Source organism: Eurosta solidaginis, chromosome 5 (assembly GCF_040869045.1).
Source record: "Eurosta solidaginis isolate ZX-2024a chromosome 5, ASM4086904v1, whole genome shotgun sequence".
Classification (NCBI taxonomy): Eukaryota; Metazoa; Arthropoda; class Insecta; order Diptera; family Tephritidae; genus Eurosta; species Eurosta solidaginis.
In genome coordinates this window covers 246,907,699-246,929,148 of record NC_090323.1, presented here as the reverse complement: position 1 = coordinate 246,929,148, position 21,450 = coordinate 246,907,699, and the positions used below count along the sequence as shown (strand labels likewise).

General features: G+C 36.5%; 2 protein-coding genes across 8 annotated transcripts in view; both read left to right on the top strand.

Annotated features, from left to right (window-relative positions):
• Mesh1 (Metazoan SpoT homolog-1) overlaps positions 1-7,588 on the top strand; it is a 30,835-nt gene extending 23,247 nt beyond the window's left edge. For 4 of the 5 annotated variants that reach the window (XM_067789403.1, XM_067789401.1, XM_067789400.1 and 1 more), the window contains exon 2: positions 6,566-7,588. In XM_067789403.1, coding sequence (XP_067645504.1) covers positions 6,599-7,141 — 543 coding nt within the window. In that variant the 5' untranslated portion in view covers positions 6,566-6,598 and the 3' untranslated portion in view covers positions 7,142-7,588. Of the gene's footprint in view, positions 1-5,914; positions 5,938-6,565 lie in introns of those variants that run through there. The other variant, XM_067789399.1, reaches the window with a different exon arrangement.
• The window catches only part of Pcyt2 (Phosphocholine cytidylyltransferase 2), a 65,893-nt gene that overhangs the window by 5,861 nt on the left and 38,582 nt on the right, over positions 1-21,450 (top strand). The window lies entirely within an intron of this gene.

Genomic DNA, 21,450 nt, shown 5'->3' with positions numbered 1-21,450 from the left:
CTTTTCACAATGGCATCGTATTACTCTAATTGTCTCGTATGTTATGGCGTATGTATGTATATTAGACCGAGTTGATCTCCATACAAAAAAAAAAGTTTTGAAAGTCCGCCCCTAAAGGGCCAATTAAATGTGACTTATAACCATAAAACCATAAGCAGATAAAACAGCTGATCGAACCTACCTTATGGAAATCAATGTAATCGATTAATGGTGCCATACCATAACGCTAACGCCATAACCATACCATAGCCAACCAATTCAATAACCTTTTGAAAATTTTATTCATTTTTTTGGATACGTTATGACTAAGAGACTTATTTTTTGTGGAATATGTTTGTAATTTCTTCCGTTTTCTTCATTTTTATGAAATTTTCACGATTTTTAGGTTAAGGCAACATTAATCGATAACATTGGAGATAGGGATTAGGGTTAAGGAAGTTAAATTGACCCTTAAATTAGAAGCTAATGTTAAGAGGGATGGCCTGAAGGTTTAATGTGGCCATATAAATCGTTCCCGAGGTGGTCGGGTTAGCACCTTAATGGTGCTGTGTTACCGGAGCGTACCGGATCTGTATCCGGCAAAGGCTCATCACATCGATAACACTCCCCAAAGCATTCGGGGAGAAACCTCATCGCTGCAACAACAACAACAACTAAAAAACTTTTTCAAAATATTTCATGTTGGGTTTCCTGTGACTTGAACCCAGGACCTTCGGTGTGGTAGGCGAAGCGCGCTTTCACCACACCACGGCGTCAAGATTTATCCCAACCATTTTATGTTGAAGATCGCTGACTTCATCAAGTAATTTTTTATCGAGGCTGCAAATAAGCCGTATATCTCAAAATATTTGTCAATGCCTAATATGTTAATTGTTTTTTATACGCACATACTGAATAACATGCAATAAGAGTCAGGTTGATTAGTAGCTATAAGTAACATTAAAAGTGGTACAACTTCTTAGTTTATTGACTTGGTGAAATGGTTCAAAGGCAATGTCATGAATTTAAAAATACTTTCGCCTGGTAAAACAAAAAGGATACTATAGGGGGGATAAACCCCTATTAAGTGACCTAATCAAGTGAAAACGACTTCATAGCTCGATAGGACATTAAAGCAAATATGCTAATTCCCAAGACCAAAATAATGACGTATCAGTTTAAAAAAAGGATTTGAAATTACGGCGGCCGCCGTGGTGTGGTGATAGCGTGCTTCGCCTACAACACCGAAGATCGTGGGTTCAACTTCCGGTCAAAGCAACATCGAAAATTTGGAAACAAGTTTTTTCAATTAGAAAAAAGATTTTCTAGGCGGGGTCGGTCCTCAGCACTGATTTGGGAAACACCCCTAGTGTATTTCCGCCATGAAAAGCTCCTCAGTGAAAATTCATCTGCCTTGCAGATGCCGTTCGCAGTCGGCATAAAACATGTAGGTCTCGTCCTGACAATTTATAAGAAAAATTAAAAGGAACGACATACATTTGAGGAGAAACTTGGCCTAAAATCTATTCAGAGGTTATTGCGCCTTGCAATTATTAAAAAAAATAGTTTCTACTGTGTTTGGAAGGATAAAAAAAACAACTCTGAAACCAGCTTATGTTTAAATTATGGGGCGGATTTTTAAACTTTTTTACGACCCGGTCTAATGTACAAATAGCCACTTGTTAATAATTTTTGTTTTGCTCTGAATTAAATTTTTCTTCTTCTGTTTTCAATTTCCTTTACTCATAATACTTTCAATAATATGCCTTAGCACGATTTATGTGCACATATATCTATTCTGGAACCTAGAAAAAAAAAAAATACACGAAAAATCCTGTTGTTCTAGCATGACCCTATTATCATGCCTCTACAGTGGATATTTCTCAAGGCATGTTGAGAAAAAAGTGTACCTCCAAAGTCTGCAGTGAGTGGTAGGTGTTTAATTTGTTACGTTTGTGGGACGCTACATCCATGTCAATGCTAAAAGGGTACAGAGTGTGTATAGGTTGGGCTTGCCCCAAGGTGACTCCTGGTACAACGGGCAAAAGAACTCTCATAACTAGTGGCTAACCTGCAGAGCAACGGGGCAATGTTCCCCCTAAAAATGGTTTAATAATTCCCTCCTCAAGCGCTACGCTTGAATAAATAAAAAATGTGGACTTGTTACCATTCAATTTCATAAAAATTGTGTTTAAGTATGCTAAACTCTTTAAAAATTGTGATGTCGGTTTATAAGGACCTCCTTTGGGCAATCAACTGACAAACGTGTATGTTTTGTCAACATGTTCTGAGCAAACGTACGGACACTTAAAAAGGATATATTCCCTTGCTTTGTATACTTCAAACCACGTTTCCTCCACCAAAGCAATTTTCGGGAACTCGAAAAATTTATTGAATCCTTTTCTAGGCTGATATTTCGTATTAAAATATTTCCAACGCATGTGGCTCATTTTTTTTCCTTTTTTATTTAAAATAACTATGAAAGTAATTTCATCGTATTCGTTAATATCAAATCCATCAAAGTTGAAAAAATTCGTAACATTTTTCAATCTGGTAGCTTGTTTTTGGTGAAATTGTCGTTGTCTTCGCAAAAGTCAAGTGGCTAACGTCACACTAAATTGACCTCCATTTTTTATAGCATGATTCATGATATTAGCGATATTCATATCAGCCTGGCCCATTGTGAATTTATACAAGTGAAAAATCTTTCTATTCCTAAATTGCCATACCTACCTGTCAAATAATGGCTGTCGCTTATGACCAGGGGTCCTATTCAGTAACTGTGAGTTTTAAAATGTACACTTTTTCTTCAAATAATTTGTATGAAAGAAAAATGTACATTTCAAAACTCATAGTTACTGAATAGGGCCCCAGAGAATCGAAGAAAGGTTTGTTGTTTGCTCGCGGTTAATAAATTGAAATGCCATGAATTGCCCATTTGTGTCTCAAATCAGCTTTTATTTTAAATATTTAAACAGAAAATCAGACCACATCATATATATATGTATGTAATACATTGCTAATAGAAAATGCTCGCAATGAGTTTTGAATTTGAAATCAAAACAAGACAGCCTATACAATTTTTGTGATTGTAGCAGCCATTGTGAATTCATACAAGTGGCGAATGTTTGACAAAAACGTTCACAATAGTAAACAGCCTCGATCACCTGTTCAATCGCTGTTCGATTACTTAAATTATTTGCTCAATAGTGTTTTTTTTTATTTTTGTAGACGACTGGTTTATTGCATTATTTACATATTATAAAATGTTTGCTTAACTGGCTGCTCAGATTTTATCTTTTAACTAGATTTTAGAAATGAAAAATAATATGTAGTCTGATTTTCAGTATACACATTTAAAATAAAAGCTGATTTGAGAGGCAAATGGGCAATTCATGGCATTTCAATTTAATAACCGCGAGCAAAAAACAAACCTTTCTTCCATTCTCTGGCCATTAGCGACAGCCCTTCTCCCTGTCAGCTATTATTTGACAGGTAGGTATGGCAATGGAGGAATAGAAAGATTTTTCACTTGTATGAATTCACAATGGTAGCAGCATAAGTGTGACATTTTAACATTTAAACAACAATATATCAGCACTCTGATGTTTGAGTGTACCTAGCCTGACGTAGCAATATAGGAGTATTACATATATGGACCACATTTAAATATGTATTTTTATTTCTAAAATTTAGTTAATAGAGAAAATACGTGCAGCCAGTAAAGAAAACATTTTAAAACATGTAAATAATGCAATTTACCAGTCGTTTACAAAAATGGTTGAAATGGACTATTGAGCAAATGATTTAAGTAATCGAACAACGATTTAACAGGTGATCCAGGCTGTTTACTATTGTGAACGTTATTTCAAACATTCGCCACTTGTATGAATCCACAATGGCCTGACCCATGATGAAATTAATATTCAGGTGTTCTCATCCCGTTGACGTTTTTCCTGACAATTTAGGAATGCACATTTTAGATGGTTCTTTATCATACATAACTGCCCTTGAATTCTACTACGATCGGTGTAGATTTTACTATACGTTTAGAAATAAAAGACCTATATATAAGCAGCTACCAGAATTTTCTAGACAGAAAGATTAACGTAACTTTGTATTCCACAACAGAATATAAAGAAAATTTTGTAGAAAGTTAGTATTTTGAAGAATATGTACGAAAAGTGAAGCAGTCAAAGTTTATTACTTTTGTAATACACGTAAATACTGGCAAATAGAGCTGCCGAAAAAGTGAGGTTATGTTGTTAATATCACTTTTATTATTGCGTTATGAGTAGGGTTGCCAGATTTTTATATCGGGTTTCCGGAACAAACCTCAAATTTGAGCAAAATTCCCGGAATTTTTAAAATTTTTCCGGGACATTTGAAAAATAAGAAACACCTATATATTTGTATGAGTTGCTCATTTCGGCGAAATAATTTTTAGGTGGAATTAAACTTTTTAAACTCATTTATTTATAACAAATATTTTTATGAAACAGGCTAATAATTAATACGTTTACTGTGTTTAAAGCGAATTCAATATTCTATGGATTCATATTGGCTGACAAATTTTTTGACAATTGCAGCCATTTTGCTCCCAAATCGAATTGACATCCGTTAACTGTATTGTTTCTTTGCAATTTTTCGTAAAATATTAGTAGTAGAAATAAAAAGCAATCAGTTTACAAATTAAATTTTATGAAAAGTACGGACACCAAGGAATCGTGGACTTTCGTAAACCTATGAACATGCGAAATCTAAACCAATTATAAATTCATCGTTCAAAGTTAAAAACTCGACTAGTAAATCGATTCACGTAAAAATGTCATTAGTAAATAATGGAGATGCCACAACGAAATGTACTCATTGAGCATGTTAATTTATTTATTCCGTATGTTCGGAACATTCGTCTCCATTTAGAATTTGGGGAATCTGTTTATATTTGGAATATTATGTACATATATACTTATTTGATATATTCGGACCTCGTGAGGTAGTATCAAGCTAACGTGTTCCGAAAATTCTAAACTAACGGTTTATCCGGAACACTTCCATCAATACTTAGCGGAAAGGAGCTTTCCGAAATTGTGTGTGTAGCAGGACCTCACAAAAGCTTAACCCTTCTGCCAAAGTCAAGGCCGGAATATAAAGTTCTAAGACAATAAGCCATTTTATTTTATTTCTTTTTGTCAGTTCATTGCGGCTGCTGAGTAGAGTATCACCCCATGTGAGGTGTCTGTTCAAAATCGACCTATCTCAAAATATCTTTCAAAAATTTCCCATTTCAGGATTTGTCACAAAAATGCCTGTGTATTTTTGAATAAAATTCTAACGTACGGTAGTTTTCAAACAAACTGTTATTTCCCCCAAAACCTGTTGGCATTTACAAATTTATTATCACTACTAATATACCACTAAAGGTACTTTTCTACTACAATTTTAGCTGAAGGGGATTGAATTATTCCCCGTTTTCCTTACTTCGTAAAAGCAACCCATCCAGACTTTTAAATTTGGGAGTGTCAAAGCTCTGTCATCATTAGAGAACAAACCTCTAGTAATTGAATCATGCATTTTGCTAACGTTATTTTAAAACACAACACTTCCCCATGCAAAATGAATATTTAGGTGTGCGATATGTCAAACATTGACAATATTCAGAACCACAGTAGGGATGATTTTTTCTTCTTTACAGAGTTGCATGCAATATGCTAATGACTTGAATAAAATCGAAGCCGCAAATATGGCCATGTTTCGTAGCAGATTATAATTTATTATTTTTGATATTGTGAAAATATCGGGGCACACTTTAAAATTTGTGAAAAATACGGGATGTCCCGGCCAATACGGGACATTTGGCAACGCTAGTTATGAGCATGGCTATCTGTATAAAAATGCACTCATTGAAGTGTAGGTTGCTTTTGTGAACAAAATAAAAAAATATAACCAATTAATATGGTAAGCAGACATATATAAATACGCCAAACAACATACTAAGTACCAAATCCGGTTTTCCAACGTCTGATTAACGATATAAAAAAAAATATAAATAAATGCAAGGCGCGATAACCTCCGAAGGGATCTAAGGCCAAGCTTCTCTTCCAATTTGCGTCGTGCTCCTCTTGATTTTCCCTACAAATTGGCCGGACGGGACCTACATGTTTTATGCCGACTCCGAACGGCATCTGCAAGGCAGATGAGTTTTCACTGAGAGCTTTTCATGGCAGAAATACACCCGGAGCGCTTGCCAAACACTGCCGAGGGGCGACCCCGCTTAGAAAAAATTTCTTCTAATTGGAAAAACCTTATTTCTAAAATTTTGATCTTGCTTTGCCCGGGGTGCGAACCCAGGGCATACGGTGTGATAGGCGGAGCCCGCTACCATCACACCACGGTGGCCGTAAGATTAACGATATACCGAAATTTAATTGACAAAAATCCGTTTATGAAATAAACTATCAAAAAATCAAACACTGAGAAATCGTATATTAAAAATTATATCTTACATTTGTTACTTTATAATAGTTTTTGTTTATTGCCCTTATAATCAAACCAATCAACTGAAGTATTGATTGTATTCTCCCAGCAAAGGCTATTTTATCGATCGCCTCTATATGTCATGGAGAAGCCAATTCATTGTACAGCAAAACTAATGCAAGGTCTACAATTTGCTGCTATCAAACACCGCACGCAACGTCGTAAAGATAATGAAACGCCCTATATTAATCACCCAATAAATGTAGCAACAATTCTTGCCGTAGAAGGTGGTATTTCTGATGAAACTGTACTTGTAGCTGCACTTTTACATGATACTGTTGAGGACACCGATACAACTTTTGAAGAAATCGAAACACAATTTGGTGCGGAAATTTGTGGACTTGTTCGTGAAGTAACCGATGATAAATCATTAGCAAAGGACATACGTAAACAATTGCAAATTCAAAAAGCTGCAAACTCAAGTTTCAAAGCAAAATTAGTGAAGTTGGCTGATAAATTGGATAATCTACGTGATTTGAATAGCAAAGCGCCAATTGGATGGTCATTAGAACGTCAAGAACAATACTATGTTTGGGCTAAAAAGGTAGTAGACAATTTACGTGGCACAAATGCAGAGTTGGAGCGAAGATTAGATGATATTTTTAAACAAAAAAATATACTTTAATTTTATTTCTTAATTCTTTGTACCGAGAGCTGCTGAGTGGATATCACCTCAAACTTTTAAAAGTGCATTTACCAGTTGTTTGAAGAACGCCCTTTCTCGTTATTTGCTTGTTTCAAAAACGATTTAATCAGGAAATTTGGTTGCATAACCGCCTATGTATATCAAAATTTGATTGACGAACGAACTATCTCAGAATCTTTCAAAAACGCTCTAACTAGAGCATACATTTAATATATAGCGCATTTTTGATAAAAAAATATGGGATAGGAGTTTTTAAGAACTAAGTTGAGTCGTTTCTGGAATAGGTCTTCAATGAAACGATCCTTATCGAATCGACAGACGCTATTGAGTTTATTCCACTCAGCAGCTGAGAGGAGCGTTTTTTTTTGGATTTTGTGACAAAAACAAATAAACGACCTTAAAACAAAATGCAAGCTTGTATGTTATTTACTAAATTTTATTTATTGAGCTTATGAACTTAATAAATTTTTCTACGCTATAAAGTACGAATGGATATACGAAAAGTAAAAAATACAAGTTAAAGCATAACCATGGTATAAGTATACGAGGTAAAACCACTCATGTTCGACGTAGGCAACCATCGTAACCGTTTAACTTTAAGGGCCAATTAATGGTGACTTATCCATAACCAGACAAAACAGGTGATCGATCCAACCTTATGGAAATCAATGTAACCGATTAATGGTGCCATACCATAACGCTAAAGCCATAACCATACCATAGTCAACCAATTAGTTTTTGGTTTTTCGCCATATCCATAACCTAAAAATATTTGAGTTGGTGAATTATTAACTTTTTGTGCATTTTATTTATTGTTTTGGATACGTTTTGACTAAGAGACTTATTGTTTTTGGAATATATTTGTAATTTTTTGCGTTTTCCTCATTTTTATGAAAATGTCAGCTGTTTAAGGTTATGGCACCATTAATCGATCACAATTGAGTTGGTTATGGATATGGGTATGGGTATGGTTACGACTATGTCGTTAGGGTTAAGAAAGTTTAACTGGCCATTTAGCTGGAACGATGACATGCTAACATAGTGAATATCGATACATTAATTTTGGTTCGTAAACTGATATTCGTGGCAGAACAAAAAATAAAATAATTATTGTTAATATTACATATTCACTGGCCTTAAATGCGAACTAATTTGAAAGCGTTTTCATTGGACTCATTCGAATTATGCTTAACTTTCCCAGAAAGACCCAACCGCGAAACACCAATCGATCGCAAGAAAATGCACTAACGTATTGACTAAATAATATGTAATAAAAAAAAAGAAAAAATTATCAAAAATACAAAGTAGCTTCTGGTAGAATTGTCAGTTTCTTTTAGTTAGAAAATGTCAAAGGCGCGTGTGGATTGCATTTGCAGGCCAAATGCAAACAAATGTTATATATCATGATAAAAATATTACCAGGTAAAACCATTTACTCTTCTTGGCGGCCATAATGGTTTTTTGATTTTTTAAAAAATGTTAAAATCACTCTCTTAAACTTTGTGGAAATGGCAAACCAAAGAAAACACAAAAAAATTGTCGGTTTGACATTTTTCACTTTTTTTAAATGCCAAAAAAAATAAAATGCTTATGAAATAAGTGAAAAACTCATTTCGAAAAGTTTTGAAATCGGTTTTTATGTATATGGCAAAAAAATTAGTTACCAATATAATGGATGCCTCAACACATCCTATTTTTGCAAAGGGACAAAAGAAAAGGCCTTACTTCTTAATTTTAATTAGATTAAGAAGTGAATGTTGGAGACCACCCCTATTGATTTTTCATTCATCCTTCTTCACTTGGTTGATACGTCTTTAAACCTTAAATATGCTGAAACTTCACTTTATAAGAGATCATCAGTCTCAAGTGTCCTCGTTACTGCGGAAAAAAATGATCTTGGAGATATTCTTTGCTTTGTTTCGGTCCTTTTCCTCGCGGTTGGAAGATAAATTATTTAATTGGCGCTTAATCGTTTTAGGAGATGCTGGTCGTTGCGTAACAAGTCACTCCAGCTAACCCTGTTTCGTGATAACTAACGCCAACAGGGGGCACCAAGAGAGATCGAAGTCTTCCCCCACCTGCTTCTCCGAACCCAGTGGAGATCTTCCCATAACTTGCCCACGCTAGCAAAAATGTTGTAGCTCTTCGCAGCTTAGCTAAACATCATCGTCCAGTTGGAGTATGATAGTTCGTGGGGGCTGAATTTACCGGCTGAACGTTCAAAGTCTGCCACCGTGGTGTAGAGCTAGTGTGTTGGCCTATCCATCAAAAATATTTAAGAAAATTTGTATAAATGGTATTGATTGCCCCGCGGCATTACCTTGGCACCAACAGTTCGTCCGCCTTAGCAGATAAAGTTTTGGGTCGGCACAAAGCATGTATTTAGTTGAGCCAGTTCGTAGAAAAACGAATACACGATACGTAGCCCTCGAATTGGAAGGAAAGCTAGACCTTAATCTCCTCAGATATATATCACACCAAATTATTATTAGTAGATATGTATCTCTTACCTACACCTTGGCGGTAAGTCGGGGTTTTTTTTCTCGTCGCACAGACGCAGATAAATTTCTAAACAATTCGTTGAAGAAAATTCCTCAGAAGAGGATCGTGGCCTGATTCTTCTTTTTGCGGGAAACCACAATACAATTCTTGAATTCTTTCTCACCAAAAAAAAAAAAAGTATTTCCACCAATAAAAAATTCGGTTTTGGATAAAATATCATAATATTTTAACGCAAAAATATATGGTAATTCTATACGACAGCATGACACTGGTAATACGCGTCCAAAAATACTGAGAGAGGTGTCAAAAGACTCCTATTGACCTCGACAACAATAATCTGAAGACGGAAAATAAAATTTTTAGATCGTTCAAAAGATATTAACGAAAAACCAAATATGACCCCGGAGTGCTTCGAAATCCGAGGGTGAGATCCATAGTATTTTTGCGCAGAACACCTTTCTGCAATGGCGGCCTTTGGTCGCGCTTATAAAAAATTACCTTGGGTGGGTCCAACACCGGTTTGGAGACCAAAACTATATCCGCGCAAAACACGTATGTTCAAAATTTTGTTTGTGGGTACCACAAAATCATCAAAATTACAACAACCACATGAACATTTTCAATTTCTTTTACAAATATCTCTTGACAGACCCAATATAAAAATATGTAATATTTGTATCATGCTATAAATGAGTAATTTCAGAAATGCGTCGCATTTGGAATTTTTCGCCCAAAAAGACGTATTTGGTGTAGTATGAGGTCCGATTTTTCTTCGCTCTGCTAACTGGCGCCAAAAAACTGATTTTGTAAATACCAATATTTTCGCACAACTTTTCACGATTTTCATTTCTTTTAACACAAAGGATGAGTGATCATGTCGTACAAATAATCGATAATTGTGACTCCACCACATTTCTAGTATTTTCAAATCGTTGTGTAAACGAATTGTAACCTAGCTTTCGATTAAAGGCGCATTAAAGAACTACATTCGATTTCTAATATAAAATCACAATATTTCTTTAACGTTAGAAACTGTATTTGCTGGGTTACCAGGTCATTTTAATAAAAAACGGCTATTTTTATGTTCGCAACTGTATGTATGCATGATTTTAGCTTTGCTATTCAAAAGGAATGCGTATTTATAAATACACTTCTCTAGATGCGTTGGGGAAATCAGGTGATGTAACCTGACATTTGTGCCGTTGTCAGTGAAAGCGAAAAGAAAATGGATTTGGTAGGAAACTAAAATAATACAAACTTATTTTTAAACGGTTTTATTTAGCTTGACTCTGTGTAGCGACCGGCTGTAGTTTACGAATTTTGTAATTAAAATTTAAGTAACTTCCCGATAAGTTAAAAGCTTGAAACTTGGAATATAGTTCAGTACCCGATGAGAATGCAATAATAAGAAAAAAATTCCAATAGGTGGCGCATGGATCGAAACATTAAAAAAAACCGTATTTGTGATCCGATATGGTTCATATTTGGAACACATAATACATACATGAATAGAAAGCGACCCATGGAAAAAATCGCCGCTAGGTGGCGAAAGGATAGAGATATTCAAAAAAATCTTATTTGTGGCCCGATTTGGAACACATATTACATACAGATATAGAAATCGCTTTATGAAAAAAAACCGCTAGGTGCGGCAAGGATCGAGATATTGAAAATACTCGTATTTGTGGTCCGATTATTTTTTTTGGCTCATATTTGAAACAAATATTACGTGCAGTTCGGTAGAAATGACATCAAAATACTTTGAAGTTCAAGGAGGGACAAGCATACACGGCGCTGAGTCGAGTAAAGCTTCTGGAAGGATTATGTATTGAGGACTTAGATTGTAACAAATTGTCAGGAAATAGTCCATGTAGTAGCGAGTCACTAAATGAACTAAATAGAATGAGAAATAATAGGCAATTAAATAAAAGCTAAAAACTTGAAAGTAAAATAATTAAAAATAATGTAAATTAAACGGTTTTATTGAAAACAATACTTGCATGAAGTAATAATAATACGAACAGCTAGAAAATAATTAGGTAGGTCCGTAGTACCTAGGGCGTTGATCAGACAAATAAAAGCGTTGGACGCGTCAAATTTCTATTGAAAGTCATAAGTAAGACCAACTGAACCTTAATCAGGTTATGCTACGCCTCACATTTTTAGAAATTTTACGCGCCCAACGCATTTATTTGTTTGTCTGATCAACGCCCTAGATTGATGAGAAGTGGGATGACTAGTACCCAGGCCCTACCTAACTATTTTCTAACTTTTAGTATTATTATTACTTAATGTAAGTATTGTTTTCAATAAAACCGTTTAATTTAAACAATTTTTTTAAATTATTTTATTAAGTGAGTCTTTTCAAACCAAAATCAATCTGCACATTTTTATCACACGCGAGCTGATATATGAAGCAAAAGCTGTCACGATGATACCGACGATAAGACGGGTGCTCGAGGCACTTTGATCTTCACGTATTAGATTTGAGTATACAAAGATTTAATTATCTGGTTGATATTTTAGCTGTGAAGTTGACAACAACATATTGTAGCGAATTTTGGGAAATTCCGATTATTTGAAACCTTCTGCTAACGTCCGAATCGCTAAACTGTTGAATAAATAACTCCAACATTCAGTATTGCAAAATGGTCTTTATTAGACTACTTTGGGAGTAGTACAATTATACTTCACACTTATACCTTACTTCGCAACTGATAACGTGTTTAAATCAAACTGATTAGTCATTCCTCCTGTATATTTGTAGTTTATGCCTTTCTCATAGTCATATGCGTGTGTATGTGTGAGTAACTACTTCGGCTGACGACTGCATGTGTGCGTGTGTGAGATATCTCTTCGTCGTGTTCTATGTATGGGTATAAATGATGATTTATGTGTTCATGTACACCAGTGCGGCTCATATTTTTGTTGTTGCGTTATTATTTACTAACAGCCTAGTGATGTCAACATTCGCCACAATATCTTCTTTGGCAGATGTCCTTCGCGAATAATTACTATGTACCTACTTTTATTTTAAATGAATGAATATTTGGCGTGATTTACCTCTGAGGAGATTTAAGCCAAACTTAGCTTCCAATTTTCGTGGTGCTCCTTTTTAATTTTTCCTACAAATTGGATCGAGACCTACATATTTTTTCGCGACTCCGAATGAAAGCTGCAAATTAGATGAATTTTCACTGAGCAGCTTTTCATGGCAGAAATACACTCGGAGTGTTTGCCAAACTACTGCCAAAGGCCAAATAAAAACCAGAAAAAATCGACCGAAACGGGAAACTGTAACAGAGGCGGTTTTCAGCGTCATCTGGTCTTAAGTAGCAGGAAACTGCAACTGCTTAGATTTAGAAGGTGAAAAAGTCTGAGATGAAGATGTTTCATTGGAAGACGTTTTTACGTGTAGCGTACAGCCCAGAAACGGGGCTTAGACCATAGTCGCCTTTTACTGCCTGTCGTAATCTACCTTCCTACAGCGGGTGTATTTTAAGCACCTCTCAAGCAGGGGCAGCAGGTTGAACAACACCACCAGGTCTGTAAGGATTGCGAAAGACATTTTCGAGCCATTCGAAACCAAATGAGACTTCAGACAAGGCGACTCTTCCTTAACATACTACTGGAGAATATAATTCTAGCAACAGAAATAAACCTTGGGTCCTTTTTAATAGCGTACAATGGTTGACAGCCACGTTACTGTTGACGGGTATTAATTTAAGATTGCGAAGGATCTCGTCTGTCTGGGAATTAGCATTAACAGCGAAAACAACGTCAGCTTAGAAATCAAACGGAAAATAACTCTTGTCAACAAGTGCTACTTTGGACTGAGTAGGTAATTGAAAAGTAAAGTCCTTTATAGACGAAAAAACATCACGCTGTACAAGTCGCTCATCATAGCAGTCCTGTTGTATGACCCATAATCAAGAGAAGAAGATGATATGGCTTTTGGAATGTTCCAGAGAAAAGTTCTTCGGAGGATTTATGGTCCGTGACTCCGACGTCGAGTAACGAGGGAGGTTTACTGTTGAGCTGTATAAGCTTTACGCAGATATGATGATAGTGCAGTAAAGGTCATGTTATGTGAATGAAAGAATACGCTTCGGCCAAGAAAGTATTTCAGTTGACACCACAGCTTGGACGCAGAGAGAGGGGGAGTCTGTTCGGGGTTATAGCGAATTCGTATTTAGGATCATATAAGGTATGAAATTGGACTGATATCATACGATCATCGCAAGAAGGGAAATACTTTTTTCAGACTCCTTCTGAGTCTTTTCGGAGAGCATTTAAGAACTTTGGAATATTAAACCAGGAATGCAAACAAAATTGAATGGGAATGTTATGAACCAAACTATAGCAAACAAATATGTTTTTACTACGTACTACCCACAAATATGTGCATCAGAAGTACATACATACATACTATATGCATTGGGTAACTCTTACCGGTTGGTGAGCTCAAATTTCTACTAAACATATTGTTGACTATTGCCGTTGTCATCAATAATATTTCAGCGATTTGCATTGAATTTTCAACTCGCCAATTTGAACGTATTCAGGATCATTTCCGGAGTGGCCGATACTTTTTCTCATATTCTCTTTTTTAATTGGTAAAAGATCATAAAATTTAATTAATGAAAATAAATTAAACAAGTAAGGAAGGCTAAGTTCGGGTGTAACCGCACATTACATACTCAGCTGAGAGCTATGGAGACACAATAAGGGAAAATTACCATGTAGGAGAATGAACCTAGGGTAACCCTGGAATGTGTTTGTATGACATGTGTATCAAATGGAAGGTATCAAAGAGTGTTTTAAGTGGGAGTAGGCCATAGATCTATGGGTGGACGCCATTTAGGGATATCGCCATAAAGGTGGACCAGGCCGGAATCTAGAATTTGTTTGTACGATATGGGTATCAAATGAAGGGTGTTAATGAGTATTTTAAAAGGGCATGAACTTAGTTCAATAGGTGGACGCCTTTTCGAGATATCGCCATAAAGGTGGACCAGGGGCGACTCTAGAATTTGTTTGTACGATATGGGTATCAAATGAAAGGTGTTAATGAATATTTTAAAAGGGAGGTGGACGCCTTTTCGAGATATTGCCATAAAGGTGGACCAGGGGCGACTCTAGAATTTGTTTGTACGATATGGGTATCAAATGAAAGGTGTTAATGAGTATTTTAAAAGGGCGGGAGCCTTAGTTTTATAGGTGGACGCCTTTTCGAGATATCGCCATAAAGGTGGACCAAGGGTGACTCTAGAATTTGTTTGTACGATATGGGTATCAAACGAAAGGTGTTAATGAGTATTTTAAAAGGACGTGGGCCTTAGTTCTATAGATGGACGCCTTTTCTATATATCGCCAAAAAGGTGGACCAAGGGTGACTCTAGAATTTGTTTTTACGATATGGGTATCAAACGAAAGGTGCTAATGAGTATTTTAAAAGGGCGGCGGCCTTAGTTTTATAGGTGGACGCCTTTTCGAGATATCGCCATAAAGGTGGACCAGGGGTGACTCTAGAATTTGTTTGTACGATATGGGTATCAAACGAAAGGTGTTAATGAGTATTTTAAAAGGGCGTGGGCCTTAGTTCTATAGATGGACGCCTTTTCGATATATCGCCAAAAAGGTGGACCAAGGGTGACTCTAGAATTTGTTTTTACGATATGGGTATCAAACGAAAGGTGTTAATGAGTATTTTAAAATGACGTGGGCCTCAGTTCTATGGGTGGAAGACTCTTCGAGATATCGCCATAAAGGTGGACCAGGGGCCACTCTAGAATTTGTTTGAACGATATGGGTATCAAATGAAAAGTGTTAATGAGTATTTTAAAAGGGCCTGGGCCTTAGTTCTATAGGTGGACGCCTTTTCGATATATCGCCAAAAAGGTGGACCAAGGGTGACTCTAGAATTTGTTTTTACGATATGGGTATCAAACGAAAGGTGTTAATGAGTATTTTAAAATGACGTGGGCCTCAGTTCTATGGGTGGAAGGCTCTTCGAGATATCGCCATAAAGGTGGACCAGGGGCCACTCTAGAATTTGTTTGTACGATATGGGTATCAAATGAAAGGTGTTAATGAGTATTTTAAAAGGGCGGCGGCCTTAGTTTTATAGGTGGACGCCTTTTCGAGATATCGCCATAAAGGTGGACCAGGGGTGACTCTAGAATTTGTTTGTACGATATGGGTATCAAACGAAAGGTGTTAATGAGTATTTTAAAAGGGCGTGGGCCTTAGTTCTATAGATGGACGCCTTTTCGATATATCGCCAAAAAGGTGGACCAAGGGTGACTCTAGAATTTGTTTTTACGATATGGGTATCAAACGAAAGGTGTTAATGAGTATTTTAAAATGACGTGGGCCTCAGTTCTATGGGTGGAAGACTCTTCGAGATATCGCCATAACTGGTGGACCAGGGGCCACTCTAGAATTTGTTTGAACGATATGGGTATCAAATGAAAAGTGTTAATGAGTATTTTAAAAGGGCCTGGGCCTTAGTTCTATAGGTGGACGCCTTTTCGAGATATCGACAAAAAGGTGGACCAGCGGCGACTCTAGAATTTGTTTGTACGATATGGGTATCAAACGAAAGGTGTTAATGAGTATTTTAAAAGGGCGTGTGCCTTAGTTCTATAGGTGGACGCCTTTTCGAGACATCGCCATAAAGGTGGACCACGGGCGACTCTAGAATTTGTTTGTACGATATGGGTATCAAATGAAAGGCGTTAATGAGTATTTTAAAAAGGCGTGGGCCTTAGTTCTATGGGTGGAAGGCTTTTCGAGATATCGCCATAAAGGTGGATCAGGGGCCACTCTAGAATTTGTTTGAACGATATGGGTATCAAATGAAAGGTGTTAATGAGAATTTTAAAAGGGCGTGGGCCTTAGTTTTATAGGTGGACGCCTTTTCGAGATATCGCCATAAAGGTGGACCAGGGGTGACTCTAGAATTTGTTTGTACGATATGGGTATCAAATGAAAGGTGTTAATGAGTATTTTAAAAGGGCGTGGGCCTTAGTTTTATAGGTGGACGCCTTTTCGAGATATCGCCATAAAGGTGGACCAGGGGTGACTCTAGAATTTGTTTGTACGATATGGGTATCAAATGAAAGGTGTTAATGAGTATTTTAAAAGGGCGGCGGCCTTAGTTTTATAGGTGGACGCCTTTTCGAGATATCGCCATAAAGGTGGACCAGGGGTGACTCTAGAATTTGTTTGTACGATATGGGTATCAAACGAAAGGTATTAATGAGTATTTTAAAAGGGCGTGGGTCTTAGTTCTATAGATGGACGCCTTTTCGATATATCGCCAAAAAGGTGGACCAAGGGTGACTCTAGAATTTGTTTTTACGATATGGGTATCAAACGAAAGGTGCTAATGAGTATTTTAAAAGGACGTGGGCCTTAGTTCTATGGGTGGAAGACTCTTCGAGATATCGCCATAAAGGTGGACAGGGGCCACTCTAGAATTTGTTTGAACGATATGGGTATCAAATGAAAAGTGTTAATGAGTATTTTAAAAGGGCCTGGGCCTTAGTTCTATAGGTGGAAGGCTTTTCGAGATATCGCCATAAAGGTGGATCAGGGGCCACTCTAGAATTTGTTTGAACGATATGGGTATCAAATGAAAGGTGTTAATGAGAATTTTAAAAGGGCGTGGGCCTTAGTTTTATAGGTGGACGCCTTTTCGAGATATCGCCATAAAGGTGGACCAGGGGTGACTCTAGAATTTGTTTGTACGATATGGGTATCAAATGAAAGGTGTTAATGAGTATTTTAAAAGGGCGTGGGCCTTAGTTTTATAGGTGGACGCCTTTTCGAGATATCGCCATAAAGGTGGATCAGGGGCCACTCTAGAATTTGTTTGAACGATATGGGTATCAAATGAAAGGTGTTAATGAGTATTTTAAAAGGGCGTGTGCCTTAGTTCTATAGGTGGACGCCTTTTCGAGATATCGCCATAAAGGTGGACCAGCGTGAATCTAGAATTTGTTTGTACGATATGTGTATCAAATGAAAGGCGTTAATGAGTATTTTAAAAGGGCGTGGGCCTTAGTTCTATAGGTGGACGCCTTTTCGAGATATCGCCAAAAAGGTGGACCAGGGGCGACTCTAGAATTTGTTTGTACGATATGGGTATCAAACGAAAGGTGTTAATGAGTATTTTAAAAGGGTTTGGGCCATAGTTCTATAGGTGGATGCCTTTTCGAGATATCGCCATAAAGGTGGACCAGCGTGACTCTAGAATTTGTTTGTACGATATGGGTATCAAGTGAAATGTGTTAATGAGTATTTTAAAAGGGAGTGGTGGTAGTTGTATATGTGAAGGCGTTTTCGAGATATTGACCAAAATGTGGACCAGGGTGACCCAGAACATCTTCTGTCGGGTACCGCTAATTTATTTATATATTTCATACTACGAGCAGTATTCCTGCCAAGATTCCAAGATTCCTTTTGATTTCGCCCTGCGGAACTTTTTCATTTCATTCTAGTTAATATGGTAGGTGTCACACCCATTTTGCAAAGTTTTTTTCTAAAGTTATATTTTGCGTCAATAAACCAATCCAATTACCATGTTTTGTCCCTTTTTTAGTATTTGGTATAGAATTATCGCATTTTTTAATTTTTCGTAAGTTTCGATATCGAAAAAGTGGGCGTGGTCATAGTCGGATTTGGGCCATTTTTTACACCAATACAAAGTGAGTTCAGATAAGTACGAGAACTGAGTTTAGATAGTTAAGATATATCGATTTTTGCTCAAGTTATCGTATTAACGGCCGAGCGGAAGGGCAGACGGACAACTGTGTAAAAAACTGGGCGCGGCTTCAACCGATTTCGCCCTTTTTCACAGAAAACAGTTATCGTTCTAGAATTTAAGCCCCTACCAAATTTCACAAGGATTGGTAAGTTTTTGTTCAACTTATGGCATTAAAAGTATCCTAGACAAATTAAATGAAAAAGGGCGGAGCCACTCCCATTTTGAAATTTTCTTTTATTTTTGTATTTTATTGCACAATATCATTACTGGAGTCGAATTTTGACATAATTTACTTATATACTGTAAAGATATTGAATTTTTTGTTAAAATTTGACTTTAAGAAAAAATTTATTTTTAAAGTGGGCGTGGTGGTTCTCCGATTTTGCTAATTTTTATTAAGCATACATATAGTAATAGTAGTAACGTTCCTGCCAAATTTCATCATTATATATTCAACGACTGCCAAATTACAGCTTGCAAAACTTTTAAATTACCTTCTTTTAAAAGTGGGCGGTGCCACGCCCATTGTCCAAAATTTTACTAATTTTCTATTCTGCGTCATAAGGTCAACACACCTACCAAGTTTCATCGCCTTGTCTGTCTGAGATGAGTGCCCAGGAACCTACATACCAAATTTCATCAAGATACCTCAAAATTTACTCAAGTTATCGTGTTAACGGACAGACGGACGCACGGACGGACGGACATGGCTCAATCAAATTTTTTTTCGATACTGATGATTTTGATATATGGAAGTCTATATCTATCTCGATTCCTTTATACCTGTACAACCAACCGTTATCCAATCAAATTTAATATACTCTGTGAGCTCTGCTCAACTGAGTATAAAAAGAGAGTAATACCTTTGTACGTAAGCCCTATCTTATTTCTCGAATTTCTTCGGCAAGCACATTAGCCTGTTTCAGAAAATGTGGTTTTCAGCCTAATAGGCTCAATAGCTTGGTTTGGTCGCTGTAAAACCATCCTGGAGTTAAACCAATAGTGCGCTATCCCACAACGAGTATGAGTTCCAAGCCAACTAGCCAGCCAACTTTTTTCTATATAAGCGACTGGTATCTTTAGTAAGTGTCCTATCCGATGTCAATTGAGGAGCTGCGTATAAAAAGGGATCAAGGGTCGAATATCCCTTTTTGCATAAAACAGCTCAATAGGAAGAATAGGCCCAGTATTATACCCACACCAAATGTTTTTTTATATCTCTAAAACTGGCTTCATGACAACACAAAATGTAAAGCTCTAAGCCACTTTTTTGCTTTTTTTAATAAATTTTAAGTTACGCACGCCTCCGCATATAAACTATGTTAACGTCTCCCGATTCCGCTGAAATTTTATGTTTGTCCTTTTTAACATATACATAAGGAAGATTATATATTGTAACGAATTTAGTGAAATTCCGCTTATTCCAAACCTTCTGCTAACATTCGAATCGCTAAACTGTTGAACAAATAACTCCAATATTCAATAATGCAAAATGGTCTTTATTATACTACTTTGAGAGTACTTCACAATAAATCATACTTCACAATAATTGCGTGTTTACATCAAACTGCTTCCTCATGCCTCAGCTTGCGCTGCTTTTATACTCTCGGTTTCCTCGTTCACCCATTTCTCCTAAGGTCTAGTAATTTCGTGAACTTCATGCTTGGTTACCAGTCATATACATGTATTTTTGTAGTTTGTAGTCATATGTGTGTGTATATGTGAGTACTACTTCGGCTGATGATGACATGCGTTTTTGGGTGAACCCAGTAACAAAAGGTAATAGATAGGAAATGAGTTGGTAATAGCCAAAGTGAGGGCCTACTGCTGCATTCATCGCTGAATTTGAACACAGCGATGTCCTACGAAATTCATACCTGAACAACTCGCTTACCCGTGGATATTAACTAGTAAATTATATGAATTACCCAGGCCCGGCCGCAGGGGGAGGGTTTTGGGTGACAGCACCCCTCCCTGCGGCATTCCCCTGGCCACTGCTTTCGTGGCCTCGTACCTCGATAGTATCGCTTAGTGATGCTAATATTCGTCACAACGAGCCATAACCGCACAAAGGGCTTAACCGACATTATTTTTGATTTTTTGTTTTTGATGGAAACGGAAAGGCCATTACCAAATGCACCAGCTCCAAAAAAATTTAAGTCCTACGAAATACCGATACGAAGTTATAGATAAGCCAATTTTGGCTCAAGTGCACAAAACAATTTGTTTACATTTTTTTGTGCTCGCAATGTGTAGGTTAAGCCTTTTTTCCGAGACAATTTTGTCATTTTAATACAAAGTTTTACATTTTGGTATGCTTGTTTCGTAATTTTCGTGTCTTTAATTTAAATATGGACTTCTTGCAAACACAGATGATTATTTTTTAGATTAAGATTTTCCTTAATGAGGATTATAATGAATATAGCCAGATGATTGCTGCAGATTTCAAATAAAGTTGCACTAGTTCCATACAGCGACACCGATTCTTCAGAGGAAATAGTTGAAGAAGATACTTGTGTTGGGAAACGAGGCAGGAAGATCCCGAAACCAACACCCAAATGACTTCTACGAAAGTAGGGACCTTCTACTTCAGTTTATACAGGAGCTTACAGAGAATTTCATCGTCAAATTATTAAGATTTGAAATCACTTATCACTGATAAAAATATAATTGCCGAAATTTTCCACAGAGAGTACCTCAACTTAAAACACAACTATTTAATCACAGATACATTACCAGTTACTGATGTTGAAGACGGCAATGTGAAATGAATAGATTGTACCTTTTTTATATAGTTTTTATTTAGAAAAACTTAGTTTGGTTGTAAATTTAAAATATTTGTTAATCAGTCTGCATCTTTAAATATGAATTCCGTCTTGAAATCTTAATAAAAACATTGATATGCATCACCAACCACTGTTTTTATTATTTTCAAATGTGTATTTTTTATAACTTTAGTTTTGGCTTAACCGACACTTTCAAGTAATGAAGTCTTTTTTTTGGAAAGCAAAAA